The 22479-nt window shown below is 43.8% G+C and overlaps 1 protein-coding gene across 1 annotated transcript in view; it reads right to left on the bottom strand.

The window, feature by feature from the left end:
• MOSMO (modulator of smoothened) overlaps nt 1–20222 on the bottom strand; it is a 60796-nt gene extending 40574 nt beyond the window's left edge. The window contains exon 1 of the mRNA XM_045072669.1: nt 19915–20222. Coding sequence (XP_044928604.1) covers nt 19915–20020 — 106 coding nt within the window. The 5' untranslated portion in view covers nt 20021–20222. The remainder of the gene's footprint in view (nt 1–19914) is intronic.
• Nucleotides 20223–22479: the final 2257 nt, after the last annotated feature.

Below are 22479 nucleotides of genomic sequence, written 5' to 3'. Positions count from 1 at the left end.
GATAATGAAATATAGTCATTCATCTTATGTTTCATAATAAGCAAATGAATAGGATTTTAACAAATGTAGGCTACCTGTGATCATCAATCATGCTTTACTTTTAGAACTTTCTATCTAACTTAGTTACGGACTTCAACTAATGAGGTCAAGGTCCTGCTAAAACCTACTCTAGGGGGGAGATCTACTCTAGGGTCACAGACTACAATCCATTACCCACTTCACAGATGTTAGCTAGAGTAAGAGGGTTGACAGAATGTTAATGGCTTAATATAAGCTGTCATCATTACTGAGAAATCCCCCAAAATACATTACCTTTGACATGTAGAAGAGCACTTTCATATAAACATTTGGATAGGCTGCCTAATACTCTTTTCTCCCGCAGAAGAAGACAGTAATCCAAGTGTCAGGGGCACAGGAAGTGTGTGTGTTAAAAATGAAACGGGAGGGGTGCCTGGGTGGCTCAGTGGGTTAAGCCTCTGCCTTCAACTCAGGTCATGGTCTCAGGGTCCTGGGATCCAGCCCACAACCACATCTGGCTCTCTGCTGGGCAGGGGGCCTGCTTCCCTTCCTCTCTCTCTCTGCCTGCCTCTCCGCCTACTTGAGAACTCCCTCTCTCTATCAAATAAATAAATAAAATCTTAGAAAAAAATGAAATGGGAAACCAGGTCTAGCACAGTTTGAAAAAAAAAAAAATCAGACTGCCTTTGATGACTGTATGATAGGTAAAGAATCAATTCCATTCAACTTTATGCATCCAGTGTAATAAGAGATGAATCCATTTAGTTGCTTAACAAAACAATTGCTACTATAAATGCCTGTACTGCGGTAGATGTTTCAGATAATCTACTTCAGTTCTTAGAGCCATCTTATAAGGTAAGAGGAATTATCCCCACTCATAGACGAGGAAACTAAGTCTTACAGAGGCCAAGTAACATGCTCAAAGTCACACAGTTGGTAAACAGCAGAACCAGATCCCGAAGGGAGTTCTCATGTCAATCCCCATTCTATTTTCACTACGATTTTCTTAATAAAACAGCTGTCTAAGAATTTATCATACATACCTACTTTTATTTTAAATCAAGAGATGGGATTCATGAGGATGAAGGGGGAACACAAACTATTTTTCTATTGGGCCAAATAAAGAATAAGCATTTTGGTAATTTTTTAAGCACAAGCAAAAAACATCCACAGCAAAGTCTGAATCAAAAGCCAAGTTTCAGTGGAGGTACGCTTCAAGGGGGCACCTGGCTGGCTCAGTCAGGAGGAGCATGTGGCTCTCAACCTCGGGGTCTTGAGTCTGAGCCCCACCTTGGTTGTAGCGATTACTTAAAAATAAAATCTCAAAAAAAAAAAAAAAAAAAAAGAGGCACTCTTCAAGTTAAAAATATTTTGCACCAACTTACACCCTAACTGGGATATAAAATATTGTTTTTCTCCTTACTATGCCCATTATGCAACCCCCCCCCCCGACAAAGTAACCATACCAGCTCAGACTAATGGGGCTTTCCATTGAATAAGAAACACTGGATCCAACCTCTTCTCTATCACCTTGTTTCTCCATGGAATAGATCATCTACCCATCACAAATTCCTCATCTCCCTCGTGTCCATTCCCCACCGTAACACACCACACATAGTACATGCACTTTCATGCACCCATGCACACCTTGGTCTCCACTGATAGAATTCTATCTCAGACTATTCCACCTAAGGAAATCCCTTAAACGTATAGTTTCTGCAAATTCTCTCATCTTTTTTTTAAAAACTTTATTTATTTGAGAGAGAGAATGAGAGAAGGAGAGAGAGAGCCTGGAGCGGGGAGGGTCAGAGGGAGAAGCAGACTCCCCACTAAGCAGGGAGGCCATTGCGGGACTCGATCCCAGGACTGCGGGACTCGATCCCAGGACTCCCGGATCATAACCTGAGCCGAAGCAGTCACTTAGCCAACTGAGCCACCCAAGCGCCCTCTCTCGTCTTCTTCTGATAGGCAAAGTCAAAAAATGACACAAAATATTATTGACAAACACAAAAAGAATCTCAGTGAAGCACCTATAATGAGAGAAGGAATGTCATAAGCCTTTTTTAACCCAAGTACAGCTGACACAATGTTACAGTAGTGTCAGGTGTACAACTGTGATTCAGCAGGTCTATGCATTATGCTGTGCTCACCACAAGTGTAGCTGCCATCTGCCCCCACACAGCACTATTACAATACCACTGACTATAGGGATGTCATAAGCTTTAAAGTCAAGTTGGCAAATTAAAGTATCAGAGAAGTAAGCTTCCTTTTCTTAGCCCTTTTTATCCTTTTAAAAATTCTATTAGCAACGCAACTGTATTGCTCTATACTTTTTTTTGTTGTTATAGAAGCACATATTTCAGTTGCAACATAGTCTTACTAGGGCTAACCTAGTAATCTAACACCTATATTGATCCAGAGAACCAACCATTCAACCTACAGATTAACTTTCATATAATAATATATATATTATTTATTTATTTGAGAGAGAGAGGGCACATGCGTGCGTGCATGGGCTCAAGAGGCGAGGGGCACCTGGATGGCTCAGTTGGTTGAGCATCTGCCTTCAGCTCAGATCATGGTCTCAGCGTCCTAGGATCAAGCCCCACAACAGGCTCCTGGCTCAGCAGGGAGTCTGCTTCTCCCTCTCCCTCTTTCCCTGCTCACATTCTCTCTCTGTGTGTGTCTCAGAGGAATAAATAAAATCCTTAAAAAATTGTTTAAAAAAAAGAGAGAGTGGAGACAGGGAGAGGGACAGAGAATCCTAAGCAGGCTCCACGCCCAGCATAGAGCCTGATGCGGGGCTCAATCTCATGACCCTGAGATCATGACCTGAGCAAAAATCAAGAGTTGGACTCAGGTGCCCCTCATCTTAGAATATTTTTTTTTAATCAAAGTTGGAAATGACTATATGATAGCTGGGCCTTACCGTCAAAATGAAAACCAACTGATAAATTTTTTAAAAAATATTCTGGGGGCGCGTAGGTGGCTCAGTGGGTTAAAGCCTCTGCCTTCAGCTCAGGTCATGATCTCAGGGTCCTGGGATCGAGCCCCGCATCGGGCTCTCTGCTCAGCTGCGAGCCTGCTTCCCCCTCTCTCTCTGCCTGCCTCTCTGCCTACTTGTGATCTCTATCTGATAAATAAATAAAATCTTTTAAAAAAATAAAATAAAAGACTATATTCTGTAGATATTTAGCTACTAAATAATAATTTGACCTATGTATATAAGTATCATATTTGTAAAAATGAGGTAAGATTCAGAATGCCCAATATTACCCTGTCTTGATTCTAGTTTGTTTCTATTTGGATATTATATTCTGACTTCAACTATAACATGTCTAACCCAAATTTATCACTTTTGCCAATAAATCAGCTCACTCTCCCAAGTTCCCAATTCTGTTCCCTACTCTAGGTTCAAAAAAAATTTTTTTAAGATTTTAAAAAATTTATTTGATAGAGAGAGAGTAAGCAAGCAGAGTGTTAGAGGAAGAGGGAGAAGCAGCTTCCCTCCCCACCAAGCAGAAAGCCTGACACACAGCTCAATCCCAGGACCCCATGATCATGACCTGATCCTGCATGAAGGCAGATACTTAATCAATAATCAATTATCAACTGAGTAACCTAGGCACCCCACAGACCACCTATTAAGGGACATGGGCATAATGCCTTCGAAACTGAGAAAACTATTTGCTACTTTGTATTTTATACAAGTCAGACTGTTAACCAAATACAAGGTTAGAAAAAGGAGTAAAAGAAACCTGTTAAAAAGAATTCAATTGAAAAAAAAAAGAATTCAACTGAGAAAATCTGAAGATCTAATGGGCTTTTTTCAACAATCCAAGAATCAGGCAGCATCCCCTTTAGTAAGTGGAAAAGAACTTTTCTTGGTTCAAAATCTTAATGTCAAACATAACACCTCCCACTTCCTGCCACATGCAAGGTTGGACTGAGTACTACCTAAGGTAAAGGGATCAATAAATCATATTCTCTGTTCTTAGGGAACTTAAAAAAATAATCTAACAGATTTCTACTAGAAACAGGCATGACAGACAAATAACCATGATACAGGTATGCGACCATGAAAAAAAAAGTGCAAGGTATTACCAAGGGGTTGAGAAGGGGAATCACTTTGGTAGGGTCTCAAAAAGGGTTTTTTTGTTGTTTCTTAAAGATTTTATTTATTTATTTGACAGAGAGAGATTACAAGTAGGCGGAGAAACAGGCAGAGAGAGAGGAAGGGAAGCAGGCTCGCTACTGAGCAGAGAGCCCGATGCTGCGGGGCTCAATCCCAGGACCCTGGGATCATGACCTGAGCCAGAGGCAGAGGCTTTAACCCACTGAGCCACCCAGGTGCCCCTCAAAAAGGGTTTTTACAAAGATGGCAGTTGACGATAATCAAGTCAAAAAAATAGGCAGAAGATATGAGCAGGTACCTCTCCAAAGAAGATACACAAATAGCTAATAGACACATGAAAAAGTGTGCATCATCATTAGCCATCAGGGAAATTCTAATCAAAATCACACTGAGATACTACCTTATACTAGTTAGGATGGCGAAAACTGACAAGGCAAGAAACAACAAATGTTGGAGAGGATGTGGAGAAAAGGGAACCCTCTTACACTGGTGGTGAGAATCCAAGTTGGTGCAGCCACTTTGGAAAACAGTGCAGACGTTCCTCAAGAAATTAAAAATAGAGCTACCCTATGACCCAGTGACTATGCTATTGGGTATTTACCCCAAAGATACAGATGTAGTAAAAAGAAGGGCCATATGCACCCCAATGTTCATAGGAGTGATGTCCACAATACCCAAGCTGTGGAAAGAGCCAGTATGCCCTTCAACAGATGAATGGATAAAGAAGATATGGTCTATGTACACAAGGGAGTATTACACAACCATCAGGAAGGATGAATACCCAACTTTTGTATCAACATGGATGGGACTGGAGGAGATTATGCTGAGTGAAGTAAGTCAAGCAAAGAGAGTCAATTATATCGTTTCACTTACTTGTGAGGCATAAGGAATAGCATGGAGGACATTAGGAGAAGGAATGGAAAAATGAAGGGGGGGAAATAGGAGTGGAAGACTAATCATGAGAGACTATGGGCTCTGGGAAACAGGGTTTTAGAAGGGAGGTCGTGGGGGAATGGATAAGCCTGGTGATGGGTATTAAGGAGGGCACAGATTGCATGGAGCACTGGCTGTTATATGCAAACAATGAATCATGGAAAACTACGTCAAAAACGAATGATGTACTGTATGGTGACTACCGTAACACACACACACACACACACACACACACACACAGACGATAGTTGAAATATGCCTGGAAGATGAGAAGGTCTGATAAAACAGGGACTGGGCAGAGTGAGAGTATACTGCGAATAGATAACATAAACAAAGTCTAGAGATGAGAATAAGGATTGTATTTTGGAAATAGAAAATAATACAGAAGAGCTAGAATGTAGATCCATGCAGGGAAAAAAAGTAGGATCTAAGGTTGGAAAGGTAAGCTAAAGCCATATTGTGAAGATACTTGAATGCCCTTATGCTGTGGAAGATGAAGAGTCACTGAAGGTTTCTGGTACAAAAACATGAAGTGCTTCATAGCAAGGACTCATGAGCTAGACTTCCTGGGTTCAAATCTCAGCTCTTCCACTTATCAGCTATGTGACCCCGGGCAAGTTATACTCTCTGTATCTCTGTGGAGGCCAATAACAGCATCTATTATAAGGATATTGCAAAGGTTATATTAGTAAATACCTGTAAAGTACCTAGAAATTATCTGTCATAAAGTAAATGCTATATAAGCATTTGTGATTATAATAATATTATAATAATATCTATCCTTTAGAAAGATGAATTTAGCAGCAATGTTTGGAAAGGGACTGGAATGGAAATTTCAGTATGCCATTTTACCTTCAAGGACAAGAAATGCCCAAACCGTTAAGCCACTGCCTTCGGCTCAGGTCATGATCTCAGGGTCCTGGGATCGAGTCCCGCATAGGGCTCTCTGCTCAGCAGGGAGCCTGCTTCCTCCTCTCTCTCTGCCTGCCTCTCCATCTACTTGTGATTTCTCTCTGTCAAATAAATAAATAAAATCTTTAAAAAAAAAAAAAAAGAAAAAGAAATGCCCAAACCTTCGTAATTATTTTAATATTCACTATATATCATTATTAAGTGTATCATCTGTTGAGCTCAAATGTCATCTCCTCCTCGAACACCTGGACAGAAAGTAGTTTCATCACGTATTTGACACATTTCTTATGCATATTATTTTATCTTCCCAAATAGAGTGTAGGTTTCTCGAGGGTAAAATACTTTTTCATTTGCTTAAATGCAAACTATCATAATGTTTAATACAGTTCTTTACAGAACACACATACTTCAATAAGCACTGACTGTGACGCTGTCTGGAATAAAATCCAGTGGTACTCATAGAATATTAAAGGTTTTATTTAAATGAATAGTACTTTTTAAATGAAATGGTTATGGGCACCTGCGTGGCTCAGTGGATTAAGCCGCTGCCTTCGGCTCAGGTCATGATCTCAGTGTCCTGGGATCAAGCCCCGAATCGGGCTCTCTGTTCAGCAGGGAGCCTGCTTCCCCTTCTCTCTCTCCCTGACTCTTTGCCTGTGATCTCTCTGTCAAATAGATAAATAAAATATTTTAAAAAATAAAATGAAATGAAATGGTTCTAAATGAAATGGTCTTAGAGATCTTTGTCTTTGGTTAGTGGGCTGGTCAGCAGAACCAAATTGAACATGGTCTGTTTTTTTTTTTTTTTTAAATCTTCTATTATTACAGCTGAAAAGCAGATCCAGGGATGTTCCAGGTGAGTAACTCACTATACATACACCAGACACGGGGATACCTGGTGTGATTTTGCTCTCATACTTCTTTACTTGACCCAACCGACTGCATTTATCTTTACTCCTGTTTAATTTCTAATGATAGCAATATATAGTCCCTGGTTGAACAGATCTATATTAAAAGTCAACAGCTGCTTTTTGCTCAATATATACAACAGCCAAGTGTCAAAATGCCAAATGTGAACTTTTATTTATAGCAAAGCTAGTGTAAACAGACATATAAAAAAGTGCAGCCTTTTCTTCCTAATTAAAAAAAAAAAAGAGCAGTAGTTCAAAGAAATGTCACTTTGCTTTGAAACGGGAATCATACATTGAAACGTCATGTAAGTAAATTACATATTTTTGGTATATCCTCATAAATACAGGTATCATTGACAGCAACACCTCAAATCCACATGCTTCTCTATTTTGTCAACTCTAAAGCAATAAACCCCAAATGAACATCACATTCTACTTGCTCATGGAATATTTGGTAAGGATTCTCCTCCCTGTAATTTACAGCTAATGAGAGAATACTTGGCAAAGTTTGCCTAGGCATTAATTGAAGGGTGACTTTGATCCAGACACTTATTTTTAGGAACCTTGATATTCAAAGATTCTTAGGTTCTTTCACGGCTATTGTTTAACCTCTCTAGGACTTCAAGAATAGCTTTGCTAAATATTACTTTTTCATCAGTCTGCAACAAAGAATGAAATAAATAGACACGGTATCTAATCTGTTGTGATCAACTGGATCAGGTGTTGCAAGTATTGAAATTTTTAGCAGCCAGCTGCTAGCTGGACAGAGAATTAGAGAAAGCACTTGGGAAAAATTGTATAGCTCCAAAGCTTGAAAATAAAACATTCTGACTACCAAAAAGATATGATGTCATGTTTACATAAATCATCATAGAAAGGTAAAGCTATAAATATGAAATTTTTACCTAGATGCTGTCATTGTTGTGACTTACAGCCTAATCTCCTGGGTTATTTAGGGAATATAAAAGAAGGTCACCATGTAAATAATTATCCATTCAAGTTGCATGATTAAGCTCTTATTTACAATCCAACAATAACAATTTCTTAAACAGCAATACTTCATTATGTGACCAAATCTCCCCTACAAGATTATGTAATATGGCCCAACTGCTTAAATATGCATTAAAATGAAGTACAGAAAAAAATGCCAAAATTTACAGTTGCATTACAGAAGCTAAAGACAGCTAGAAAAAATTTTATTCCATAGACAAAAACTAAATTTTCAGTTATACTATTTGCCAGGTCTCTATAAAGAAACGACGATCTCATATATTCTAGATGTATTTTTAGCCTTTGATGTGAGACTAACTGACTCTTGATACTCAACTATAAAGTTTCTAGATCACTAGCTCTTGGGTAAATTCCTTTAAAAATAACTTCTGGGGGTACCTGTGTGGCTCAGTCAGTCAAGCATCTGACTCTTGGTTTCAGCTCAGGTCATGATCTCAGGGTCAGGAGATCAAGCCCCACATCAGGCTCCGTGCTCAGCACAGAGTCCACTTGAGATTCTTTCCCTCTCCCTCTCCCAGCCTGCACCCATGCACTCGCTCTCTCTCTCAAATAAATAAATAAACAAAACCTTTAAAAAAAAAAAATCAAGGGCGCCTGGGTGGCTCAGTGGGTTAAGCCGCTGCCTTCCGCTCGGGTCATGATCTCAGGGTCCTGGGATCGAGTCCTACATCGGGCTCTCTGCTCAGCAGGGAGCCTGCTTCCTCCTCTCTCTCTGCCTGCCTCTCTGCCTACTTGAGGTCTCTGTCTGTCAAATAGATAAATAAAATCTTTAAAAAAAAAAAATCAAAAACCTTCTGAACTAAAGGATTTTCATAATGCACTGCAGTTTTTACTCTTTAACCTATAGGAGAACAGAAAGTTGAGAGTCTGAACCTGCTAACAGTTGAAAGAGCTGAATAAAGTATTAATCAAGTCTGAATGATACAACTTTTACTAATTAAAAAACTCAACTACAACATGTCTAAAATTAATTAGACGGCTAGTAAAGAGCAGGACTGGCATCTGACTACATGCTGGTTTTGGTATGATTCCAAAACCCGTGTGCCCTTTCTATGACGCTAGGCTGCCTTTCATTTAAAAAACCTCTTCAATCTGTTCCAGAGACATATAAACCCAATGCAGGCCCTGGCTTTGGTACTTATATGTGTCCCATCAAGTTGATATTACCACTACAAAGGACTGCAGTCTTTCCTGGATTGGACTCTGCTGGGTTTCAGTTCTACTCAAATACAGACACACCATGTTGCCTTAAGTCTCTTTTTAGAACAAAGCAACCTGTAAGTAAGCAAGACAGGCAATAAAAAGGGAAATATTAAAAAATTAAAATGTTTTGACTTTTTAAATATAATTACGACCAACACTGGAGCATTTTGGAATGTACCAGACCATGTGCTAATTCCTTATACGCCACGGTTTATTTCCTCACAACCATCCTTTGAAATAAATACATTGTCCCCATTATATAGCTGAGAAATCAAATTACATACCCCAAATCATAAAACTTCTAAAATGGGAATCCAAGAATCATATCTAGATATGGCTGCCTCTAAATCCTGGGGGACCATTTTAATTTTACTCTGTTGCAACTCCAGTACAAACCTAATATTTATCAGAAAAGGTGTTAAACAAAAACACTGCTGTAGGTCATACCCCAATGAACAGTGGAGGTATGTGACTACATTATGCCAGCTTTGAAAGCTTTGTCTTGAACAGCCAAGTGACAGAATTTAAGAAGTCTGGTCTGTCTAATAAACGCAATGGCATCATCACTCTGTCATTTCTTTTTCGAAATGTCCTGCCTTCTGGTGATTTCCATTTACTCATGGCTTCTGTCCATATTCTTGGTCCCAAATACCCCTTCTCAAAACTTTTAGGCCTATTAGCTTATATTCTTCCTCCTGAAGTAACAACATCCCTATTGGTAATAGTAAAAAGAGAGGACTTTGAAACCAAGGTTGTAAAGGAAATAAATGCTTTGTTCAGGAAATCTAATCTCATATTGGAAAATCTGGCCTACACTGTGAAATTTACAGCATCATAAATGATTTCAAACTTCAAGTATGTCCTGTGAACACTATAAAAAAGACCCGTCTTTGAATTTTTACTCAAAGTTCTTATTATTTGCAAGTATTATTTACACTGGTAATGCCACTTAAAAAAAAAAAAACAAAACAAGAGTGCCTGGGTGGCTCAGTGGGTTAAAGCCTCTGCCGTCGGCTCAGGTCATGATCCCAGGTTCCTGGGATCGAGTCCCACATCAGGCTCTCTGCTCAGGGGGGAGCCTGCTTCCCTCCCTCCCTCTCTGCCTACTTGTGATCTCTGTCTGTCAAATAAATAAATAAAATCTTAAAAAAAATTTTTAAAAAGTACCACTTAGCTCATTTTAAGGAAGTTTTATTCTTTGAAATAAAAGAAATATACTGGCCCAAATGTTCAACTGATGAATGGATAAATTAATTTGGCCATAAAAAGAAATGAAGTACTAATGTTTACTATAATATGGATGTGAGCCTTGAAAACATGCTAAGTGAAAGAAACCAATCATAAAAGACCACATATTGTATGATTCCATTTATATATAATGTCCAGAATAGGCAAATCCTTAGAGACAGAAAGACTGGCGGTTGCCTAAGAACAGAAAGTTGAAGGGTGATGGCTAAGGGATGGGGGTTTCTTTCGAGAGTACTAAAAATGTTCTAAAATTGATTGTAGTGATGGCATCAGGGAAATACAAATCAAAACCACAATGAGATACCACCTCACACCAGTCAGAATGGCTAAAATTAACAAGTCAGGAAACGACAGATGTCCGTGAGGATGCAGAGAAAGGGGAACCCTCCTACACTGTTGATGGGAATGCAAGCTGGTGCAGCCACTCTGGAAAACAGCATGGAGGTTCCTCAAAAAGTTGAAAATAGAGCTACCCTAGGACCCAGCAATCGCACTACTGGGTATTTACCCCAAAGATACAAACGTAGTGATCCGAAGGGGCACGTGCACCCGAATGTTTATAGCAGCAATGTCCACAATAGCCAAACCATGGAAAGAACCTAGATGTCCATCAATGGATGAATGGATAAAGAAGATGTCACACACACACACACACACACACACACACACACACAAATGGAGTACTATGCAGCCATCAAAAGAAATGAAATCTTGCCGTTTGCAACGACGTGAATGGAACTAGGAGGTATTATGCTGAGCGAAATAAGTCAACAGAGAAAGACAATTATCATATGATCTCCCTGATATGAGGAATTTGAAAGGCAGGGGAAAGAAAAAATGAAACAAGATGGGATCAGGAGGGAGACAAACCATAAGAGACTTTTAACCTCACAAAACCAACCGAGGGTTGCTGGCGGATGGGAGGGTAGGGAGAGGGTGGCTGGGTGATGGACACTGGAGAGGGTATGTGCTATGGTGAGTGCTGTGATGTGTAAGCCTGATGATTCACAGACCTGTACCCCTGGGGCAAATAATACATTATATGTTAATAAAAATAAGTTTTAAAAATTGATTATAGTGATGGTGGCACAACTTTATGAATATGCTAAAAGCCACTACATGCATACTTGAAATGGGTGAATTTTACGGTTGGTGGACTTATATTTCAATAAAGCTGTTTTTTTCTTTTTAATTTTTATTATTTACTTATTTATTTGACAAACAGAGATCACAAGTAGGCAGAGAGTCAGGCAAAGAGAGAGAGGAGGAAGCAGGCTCCCCGCTGAGCAGAGAGGCCGATGTGGGGCTCAATCCCAGGACCCTGGGATCATGACCTGAGCTGAAGGCAGAGGCTTTAACCCACTGAACCATCCAGGTGCCCCAATAAAGCTGTTTTTTAAAAAGCAATTTACTAGGAAAAGACTCAAAAGACCATTGGAGAAATTCTGTGAATGCTTCTTAAATTAAAGGCGAATACAATTGCAAGAGTTTTGCTCTCTTAGTTAGACTCAAATTCTGTCCTTCACTAAAAGTCATGTCCAAAGTGACTAACAAAATGAAGTTCTGGACAGACTGCTCTGTTTGTTTAAACTGATGTTACAGAGCTCCTTCATGGTAAAACACTTCTGTGATCACTGAAGTTGTTACCACTCAGGGGAAAGCACTATTTAATAAAATTTTCTAGTATTTAATAAACAGGTCTGTTTGAATGGCTTGTAATTTTAATGTCCTAAACCAAGGATCCCAATTTGTAGGCCAGATCCACTTGTAGATCTTAAATGACAGATGTCAAGCACCCAGTCCCCTACCTGAGGTTTACCAGGATTTCCTGTGGAGAAGGTAGTGGGCAGCACAACAGGAAAATGACTCCCTCTTCAAGTCTTTTACCTCCCCAAGCACCTGCCAGTTTTTATACTTGGGCAGAAAGAAATTTCTTCTCCCCAACCCAAAAAAGGTCAGCCACCTCCTAGGTTTCAAATGGCCGCCTCCCCCATGGGGGATGGGGTGAGGTGGGGGCTGTAGCATAATGCTCTTAGCCTATCTGTGTCCCCTCACTTAAACCTTTCCAGGTCTAGGGAATGACTTCATTTGACTAGCAGTTTAGTAGGAGAAAAAACTGGGCATATGTGGTCTTTTTGCGCTTGGGAGCAATTTGCCCATAGGTAGTACTCATTTTGTCTCTTCTTTCATGCTGGAAGCCTTATAGGGCAGGTGCCTCCATCCTGCCTGGGAATGGATGATTAATCTGTTCAATTTTGAGATCCAGTAAGAGGAAGATGCCTGTCCACAGAAAACAGCCACATTCTCCAATATCCTTTTAATTAGAAATAAAATAAAATTTTGGATTCTATTCTTTTTTCCCCTCAGTTCAGAATATAAGCAGGAAAAAGTGTGTCTGTTATTATGACTCCTTAAACACTCTAACGTCCAATCTAAACAATTTAAAAAAGAGTAAGAATGAAAATCTTTTCAGGAATAAATATACTAACTACCACACACTACAAAGTGAATGTGAAAACCAACTGTATAGAGGGAAATCTGATCAGACACAAAAGAGGAGTTCCTTAATGTACTTGGAAAACATCTGGAACTCTCTGCTAAGAAAACTAAACTATGGGGACGCCTGGGCGGCTCAGTTGGTTAAGCAGCTGCCTTCAGTTCAGGTCATGATCCCAACGTCCTGGGATGGAGTCCCACGTCGGGCTCCTTGCTCAGCGGGGAGCCTGCTTCTCCCTCTGCCTCTGCCTGCCACTCTGTCTGCCTGTGCTCGCTCGCTCTCCCTCTCTCTCTCTCTGATAAATAAATAAAATCTTTAAAAAAAAAAAAAACTAAACTATGAAAGATGACAGTTGAGCATAGGATAGTTGGGCATGGGAGGGCGTAACTCTAAATGGTCACGAAAATCCTTGGTGTAGAGGAATAATGACTCAATAAAGGGATCTCTAGATCATTTTTATTTATCAGAAGCAGCACTGCTGAGTTGCCGACTTTCTTAGAATTAACTCGATGAAACTAAAAATATTCCCCCCCACATACAAAAAAATGTCTCTTTACAGATAAGAAAACAGTTGACAGTGAGGTTAAGGAACTTGTACAAAGCCAAGGACACCACTTTAAGACTAAAACCCAAATCTCCTTCTTCCCCTCTTCTGAAAATCTGGCAAGAACTTCAGCCACTTGAATTTTAACCTCAGGCCTCAACTCACCAAACACCTGGTCGCTCAGGCCAAAACCTTAGGAGCCATTCCTGAGGACTCTCTGTTTCAATCCCTCTCCCACTGTCAGTTAGCCATCTTCCTTGCCTACAAAATAGCCAAACCTGTACAATTTTCTCCATTTTCGTTATTCTCATCCTAGGCAAAGCTACTTTTCTCTCTCCTAGAGTACTCTACCTGTTAACTGGCATCCCTGCTTTCAATCTTGCCCCTCCATTAAGTAAATAAAAGGTGTGCATAAATAAGATATCGGTAATATTTCTTTTTTTCTTTTTTAAGATTTTATTTATTTACTTGAGAGAGAGACAGTGAGAGAGAGCATGAATGAGGAGAAGGTCAGAGAGAGAAGCAGACTCCCCATGGAGCTGGGAGTCCGATGCGGGACTCGATCCCGGGACTCCAGGATCATGACCTGAGCCGAAGGCAGTCGTCCAACCAACTGAGCCACCCAGGCGTCCCAAGATATCGGTAATATTTCAATGAAGAGTTTACCTGAAGTGAGTCTGCAACACTGAAACTCAAATCTCGTGTGCAAAGCACGGACATATGGGAAAAGATGTGGAAATGACTGTTCCACATTGGCAAAATATAAAAAGCCTAAGAAATCAAATCAAGTCATGGGTGTTAGATTGCTCCAAAAACTATAAGACACTATACAAAATGAAAGATATTGTTACTGATGTTGAATTCCAGTAACCAGAAGAAACGTGACCCAACACAGCAGAATTACGCAATTTTTGCCCTCATATTCACCTGACATTCAATATTTTTTTTTTTTTTAATTCTAGGAACCACTAAGGGTCCTTTCTAAAGTGCCTCCCTGTGTACTTTCCTCATATGTACAATATCTACTTCTGTTTCATTACATCTTCAAAAGTTTGTGCATAACCTACAAGCTATCAGAGCAAGCCCAGGAAATGTTACCACAGAGATGAAAATAAAATGAATGTACTTTCTCTGTATTTGCACTAATGCAATAAAATCTAACTAAAAATTTTGCCAGTATGAAGCATGGTCCACAACCTTATAATACAGTTTATTAGCCAGGATATTAGGAAGTTAACCTATTTAGTTTTTGGTTTGCGGATTTTTATTTCCTTCTTTTATTTTATTTTATTTCCTTCTTTTATAGTTCAAGTAGAAACTGAAGAGTAGAGAAACTAGAATATGGTGATGAAAGACTAAATGAAGAACAGTGATAGGAGTGATACAGAAGGTCCAATGCCAAGAGGAAGATTAATCTGACTTCTGCTAAGCCTGGCCATATTATTCTTGGTATTTCCTTATAACCAAGAACATCTATTAAAGGGGTGCCTGGGTGGCTCAGTGAGTTAAAGCCTCTTCCTTTGGCTCAGGTCATGATTTCAGGGTCCTGGGATCAAGCCCCGCATTGGGCTCTCTGCTCAGCGGGGAGTCTGCTTCCCCCTCTCTCTCTGCCTGCCTCTCTGCCTACTTGTGATCTCGCTGTCAAATAAATAAATAAATAAATAAATAAAATCTTTTAAAAAAAGAACATCTATTAAAGAAAATATGTCAAGTTCTCACAGGAGAAAGTCAGAAGCTTTAATTTCAAAACTGGGATATGTCATCATACCACAACAGCAATACAACAATATTTAACATTTAATGAGCACTTACTAGATGTCAGGTACTGTTCTAAATGTTTTACGTGCATGAACTCAATCATAACATTCAATCAGGTGAGTACTATTAATATTCCTATTTTATAGAGGAAGAACTATAAAGAGAGAGTCTAAGTAACTTGCTGCAAATCAAAGAGCTAATAAGTGATGAAGTTTGGATTTGAATCCTGAAACTTTCCATACTAGTTTACTGCAGTGGTTTTCAAATTACATCTGCAGAACCTTTCAGCTTCAGTATTCAATTTTCAAAATACATTTTGTCCACTTTAAAAACTGCACTAAAGGGGTATCTGGGTGGCTCAGTGGGTTAAAGCCTCTGCCTTTGGCTCAGGTCATGATCCTAGGGTCCTGGGATCGAGTCCCACAACGGGCTCCTACTCAGCGGGGAGCCTGCTTCTCTCTCTCTCTCTCTCTCTCTGCCTCTCTGCCTACTTGTGATCTTTCTGTGTCAAATAAATAAATAAAATCTTTAAAAAAAATAAAAACTGCACTAAAAACATCACCATCAAAATATGCTGTATTTCATGCACTGAAGGGAACCAACACTTAACTTTTTGCTGCTAGGCTGTCACTTCTGTGGAGATCTTGGAATAAAGCTAGTCCTGTCACCTCTGCCATCTTATCTGAACTTCCTGTAAATGTTTCATTGATTTGGAAGGTGTAATTCTGTCCAGGTTTTTTTTTTTTTAAACTCAAGACTAGATCTTTCTGCTCAGATAAAAGTGTACATTGAGCATACAAATGCTGTACCAGGCAAAGTTCAGGTGCATCTTATCACAGCACAAGTCAATAAAGGAACATCCCATTTAATTTTGGGGGCTTACTGTCTGACATATTTAAGGTAAGAAATATAGGTTAGATAGGATTTTGAAAAATTTCCTACTACCTCCTATTATTCCTCTTCCATGTTACAGAATATTTAACTGAAGGGTTTCCTAAGACAGTGAAGGAAACCGTTAAGGAAAAAAACCTATCTCCTCCACCCATTTTAGCCACACATCCCCTCTGTCACTCTGGACCTTCTGTCCATAATCCCCTGTCCTTCCACTTTATCAATCACTCCCAGTCAGGTCTTCAATTCTATTGGGTCCACTATTCCATTGACCATGCACCATCTGCTATTCACTGACTAATACGTCAGCTTTTCCCCTTTATTCACTTTTACTTTTTATCCAGCTGAGAATCCATGAGCCATCATTATGACATTTTGGCCAATACGTTAAACATCTTTGCTCCTCTGTCATTCTGTTGCATTTTGTTAGCAAACCCCAAACACGAATGAAACCGTCTACTAGCTTTCACCATATTCTGATACCAAAGCAGCTGAGCACTACCAGAGAAGGTTAATAAGGCAGATGGCATATCACATTCTGTGTTCTTGACCACTGACTTCAATGAGGTTTCCATGCTGCTAGTCAATCCTCCTGTATCACTGGTTGGCATGCCTTCTCTCCAACTATTTACTTATTTCAACCACATTCTACTTCTTTTTAGCCATGAACTTCTGTCCCTCCCATCTCTGCAGCAACTCATAGCTGAAGACTTTGTCTACTGATATGAAGGAGTTATTCCTGTCCTGCACAGTTGAAAATCCATGCAAAATTTGTGACTCCCCCCAAAACTTAACTACTAATAAATAGCCTGTTGACTAGAAGCCTTGCCAATAACATAAATAGCCGATTAACACATGTTTTGTAGGTTATATGTATTACACATTGTATTCTTAGAATAAACAAGCTAGAGAAAATATTAAGATAATCATAAGAGAAAATACATTTCCAGTTCTGTATTTTTCTTATCAAAGAAGATCTGCTTTCTTCTTACAGTGATTTCTTCTTACAGTACTATAAGACTTCTTATCAAAGAAAATCCATGTGTAAGTGGACTAGCGCAGTTCAAACCCATGTTCAAGGATCAACTGTGTATCTTTCCCATGGACATTTACTTTGGGATTCACCTACAAGCACTTCACAAAAAGCATCTTCTCTGTTAGAACAGTGAAACCTCTTCTTATATATAAAATATATAAGTTATATAAGGTATCTTCTTCTATACCTAAGTATATAAGGTCCCAAAGTAATTCTCATGAAAGAAGTCATTGCAAATATAATGAAGATAAAAACAACAGGCCATGAAGTGGATGTCACACATATAACTGCAAGAACTAGTAGTTGACATTGTCAACATTTTCAGAAACTGCCCATAGTTTCTTCAAATTCCAAACCATTCCAAACATTTTCTTATTCATTTTACAAGTTTTAAAAAACAGATAGAACTGACATATAGCATTGTGTAATTAGGCCTACAAAGTGTATGATACATTTATATATTGCAATAACAGCAGCATTAGCTAACAGCTCAATCACATCAAAATAACCATACATGTTTTACAACTAAAAGCTCTGCTAAGGGGCGCCTGGGTGGCTCAGTGGGTCGTGATCCCAGGGTGCTGTGATCAAGTCCCGCATAGGGCTCTCTGCTCCGCGGGGAGCCTGTTTCCTCCTCTCTCTCTCTCTGCCTGCCTCTCTGCCTGCTTGTGATCTGTCTGTCAAATAAATAAGTAAAAAATTAAAAAAAAAAAAAAAAAAAGCTCTGCTAAAACTTGTAAAGGCAAGAAAAGGAGAATTTTTTAGTGTGTTATTTTAATAAGCCGTAAATGTGACAGCATGATTCTGTGTTACTAGATCTAGATGGAGGAGAGAAGGGAGGGAGGAGGGAGCAACAAATGTCCCAGCTCCAGCTTTTTTTAAGAGCTAAATATACTGCAGGATAAATACAGAGCCATAAGTAATACTTAAGAAGGAACTCTGACAGCGCAGTGATACATTTTTATAACAATTATTCACGGAGGGAGGCTGACACTCCCAACCCCCAATATTCCCTCCACCTGCACTGAACGAGCAGTTAAAAAAACAAGCTCCTTCCTTCATTCTGATCAGCTCTCCTGACAGCTGTGACATTAATTAGAGGTTTGGTCTCACAGGTCTGAGTGAGTGAGTGTGTGTGACACACACACACACACACAGAGTGAGTGAGTGTGTGCGCGCGCACCGGAGGTGGTCCGGGACGCGACCGGTCCTGCGAGGGCATTCACCCGGGACACCCTTCGGCAGGAGGCCTCCTTCTCCCCGAGGCCACCACCTCTTCCCTGCGGCCTGCAGCTCCGCGCGGTTACAGCGGCCCCGGCCCGGCCGCTGGGCTGCCTGAAACTCCAATGTGTTATTTCATCCCGTAACTACTATTAACATCTCTAAAGCACTTGGTGACGCGCTGCAACGGGTGACGCGCCGTCCGGCGAGGTTTAACGAGCAGTATTCTGGCTCCCGGGCCCACCGTGGAGCAAGATGAGGATCACCCAGACTTCAAAGGGAAAACCGGAAGCCACGTGCGTCCTCAGCAGCGCCCAGCGGGCAGGGGACCGACTAGGGCGCGAGGAGGGAGACCCGGAGACCCCCGCCCCCCGCCCTCGCCGAGCACCACGAACCCCGTCGGGTCGGGCCACCCGGAGCCCCGCCGCCAGCTCCCTCCCGGGGCCGCGGCCGGGACCGGGGTCCCCCCGCGGCTCTCTGGGGGTACTCGCCCTGCCCCGCAGGCTGCCTCCTCCCCAGCGCCAGCTCCGGCTCTCCGCCTCGCTTCTCATTCCCTCACAGGCACCTCAGTTTCCTCCCCGTCGCTTTCTTCCCGTCTCCCACCGGGACTGTCGCCCCCGCCCCCGCCCCGCTCCCCCAAACCAGGACAAAGCTCGTTCCTCCGCGGTCCCTCAGGTCCGGCGACGGTCTCCCCGCCACCCCCCTTCCCCGTCCGGGACCCGCCAGCCCAGCCTAGGTCTCGTCGTCCCCTCCGCCACTTTTCGCTCAGCCTGGGGCGCCGCTCTCCTCAGCCCGAGGGTCCCGCCCGCGGCCGCGCGTCTTCGCCCCCATCCGCTCTCCTCAGCCCGAGGGTCCCGCCCGCGACCGCGCGTCTTCGTCCCCATCCTCTCTCCTCAGCCCGAGGGTCCCGCCCGCGACCGCGCGTCTTCGTCCCCATCCTCTCTCCTCAGCCCGAGGGTCCCAACCGCGGCCGCGCGTCTTCGTCCCCATCCGCTCCCCTCAGCCCGAGGGTCCCGCCCGCGGCCGCGCGTCTTCGTCCCCATCCTCTCTCCTCAGCCCGAGGGTCCCGCCCGCGGCCGCGCGTCTTCGTCCCCATCCTCTCTCCTCAGCCCGAGGGTCCCGCCCGCGACCGCGCGTCTTCGTCCCCATCCTCTCTCCTCAGCCCGAGGGTCCCGCCCGCGACCGCGCGTCTTCGTCCCCATCCTCTCTCCTCAGCCCGAGGGTCCCGCCCGCGGCCGCGCGTCTTCGTCCCCATCCGCTCCCCTCAGCCCGAGGGTCCCGCCCGCGGCCGCGCGTCTTCGTCCCCATCCTCTCTCCTCAGCCCGAGGGTCCCGCCCGCGGCCGCGCGTCTTCGTCCCCATCCGCTCCCCTCAGCCCGAGGGTCCCGCCCGCGGCCGCGCGTCTTCGTCCCCATCCGCTCTCCCCCCTCGGCCCCCCGGGCTCCGGGTCCCGCAGCCACCGACGCCTCGCGCCCCCGCCCTCCTCAGGCCAGCCACCGCCACGCACCCTCCAGCCCCGCTTTCCCCTCAGACGGGTCTCCCCTCCGCTCCCCGCCCTCAGCCCTCAGCCAGTCCCCCCCGCGCGCCCGCCGCTCACCCGCGGACTCCCCGGTGTTGATCCAGTCCGGGTTGGCGATGCTGGCGATGGCGAAGATATCGGCGGCCAGAAAGAGACATCCTGAGATGATGGTCAGTTTATCCATCTCCCCGCCCCGCTCCCCCCACCCCCCGAGCCCCGGGCAGGCCGCGGCCTCACGCCTCCCGCCCCATGGGCCGCCGTCGGGGCCCGGAGTCCCCGCGCCGCCGCCTCGCGCCCCCTCGGCCCCCGCGCGCCACTCGCGCCCTCCGCGCGCCCGGGACCCGTAGCCGCGGTGCGGCCCGCACAGCCGGAACCGCCGCCCGCCCCGGAAGTGCTCCGCTCGCCCGCCCCCCCCTCACCCGGAAGCGAAAGCGCGGCGCCGGCGAGGCCGGGCCAGCAGCTCCCGGGCGGCGCGGCGACCCCGGCTCGGTCCTCCCGGCTCTGCCGCCCGCCTCGCAGCCCCGGGCCCGCAGCGCCGACCCTCCCGACAGCCCCAGGCCCCGCTGCCCTGGAGCGGGACCGGCACCCCCGGCCCGGGCCCTAACCCCGCGCCTCCTCCGGCAGGCCACGCCGCCTTTTGGCTTTCTGGGCAGTAGTAGCATCGTTGTCGTGGTTGAGTGACTGTTGGTGACAAGAGGCCCCTCGGCCTTTAGGCTTTCGTAAGGGAGACCGGATTGGTAGGCGGGGGACTCTGCCGAGTGACTCGGGCCCCCCTACAGCCCTTGTCACCTTGTCTTCGCGTTGCCCCCTCCGCGCGGGTCGGCTCCAGGGCTGCCCCTTTCGGAGACCCCTGTGGACACCTAGTGGGAGTATTGGACTGGACGTAGGAGACCAAGTTCCCACTCTCCGGAAGCTCACTTCCTGCTGGGGGAGGAGACCAAACACGTTAAAATTTTATCTTTTTAAAAGAAGGATCATTTCAGGGGTCGCTTTGTGTCTTCAATGGGGGGAGTCGGTCTGATGGCGGGGCGGGCGGGCGGGGGTGGGGGGCGGCGACGGAGGCCTGTGGGATGCTCGGGAGGGTCGGGAAAGGTTCACGGAGATCGAGATCCTAATCCGAGAGGTTAGGACCAAAGACCTAACCTGTGAGGCTCCTCCAGACCGAGGGAAAAGCAAGTGCGGGGAGGGTTAGGGGGAGGGACAGGGAAAGAGGTCGGCTTGTTCAGGGAACTGTGGAATAGCCTGTTTGGCTTCAGGGTAGTATGAAAAGAGAGAGGTAGGCGGGGGCCCGAGGTAGAGCTTCGGGGACCGTGGTGAAAAGTCCGGATTTTGTTTTAAGTGGGAGGGAAAGGCACAGGAGGTTTTCAGCAGGAGACGGTCGAACCGACAATGGGGGAGGGGCTGAAACAGAGAGAGGCCTCAGGAATGACTCCTAAGGTTTTGGCCTGAGTGACGAGGTGTTTGGTGATACTATTTACTGAGTTGAGACCCGAGGAGACGTTTTGTTTGGATGGAGAAAAGCAAGAACAAAACAAGACCGTGGCATAATTTGTGATGATCAAATACAGATGATCTCTCCATCTACAGTTTTGCTGTCTAGTGGAGGTTTCTTTTTCTTTCGTGACTCTTGGACCGGATCCCCCTTAACCCTAACTTTGGATCCAGCGCGCTCTTTCCTGGATAGTCCCCCATGCAGCAAACAGGAGATGGGACACTCATTTTCTCCTTAAATGCCACATAGGTCATCTCTAGAAAAGCCTGGAAGAGTGACATCTGTCCCTATTTTTGGAATGCCTACATGTTCACAAAACTCAGCAAGTCTCAAATTCCACTAAATCCAACAGCCTTGCAGAAACTCACCGAGAGTTATCAGTGTCACCACATAGATTGGGTAAGGAGGGGTTTGATTGCTAGTCTATAGACTTTCCTGTCCAAACATTGGTCTTCTGGGGCAGGGGGTGAGGGGAGCATTTCAAATATATATATTATAGCATTTAGTTTTCTCCTGCCGCAGAAATTGGCCGAGGCTGACTGATACGTTCTAGGGATTCAGATATGCATGTCACATTACTGTAGGAGGGCTTCACTTTTTAAGTACTAGAGTTTGATACAGTCATATTCTTGGCTTCTTATCCAGAGTCTTTGTTGCCCAGCAATCCTACATGGGGCACCTGGGTGGCTGAGTCGGTTAAAGAGTCGGTCTGACTCTTGGTTTTGGCTAAGGTCTCAGGGTCCGGAGACCTTAATCTCAGGGTCTGGAGATCCAGCCCCGCATGGGGCCTGTGTTGAGTGTGGAGTCTGCTTAAGGTTCTCTCTCTCCTTTTCCCTCTGCCCCTCCACCCCCTCTAAAATAAAATAAAATAAATACATAAATAATACACTTATAAATTTCTCCTTCTACGTGGGCGGTACTTCCCAGTCCCCCCATCTCTGCCCCTCCACAAAAGTTTCTGAATCTAGGATTAAAGGATAAGAACAAGCAGTGTGGTGGTAACTAGACTTACCATGGTGATCATCTCATCATGTATACAAATGTCGGATCACTACTCTACACCCAAAACTAATATATGTCAACTATGCTTAAATTTATAGGAAAAAAAATAGTGTGAAGTTAAAAAAAAATTGAGATTTTTTTTTACCAGT

This window comes from Mustela putorius, unplaced genomic scaffold (genome assembly GCF_011764305.1).
Source record: "Mustela putorius furo isolate JIRA1106 unplaced genomic scaffold, ASM1176430v1.1 tig00004041_pilon_pilon_pilon, whole genome shotgun sequence".
NCBI classification, from domain to species: Eukaryota; Metazoa; Chordata; class Mammalia; order Carnivora; family Mustelidae; genus Mustela; species Mustela putorius.
Note: the sequence above shows the minus strand (reverse complement) of the source record. Positions and strands in the feature narration are given on the sequence as shown.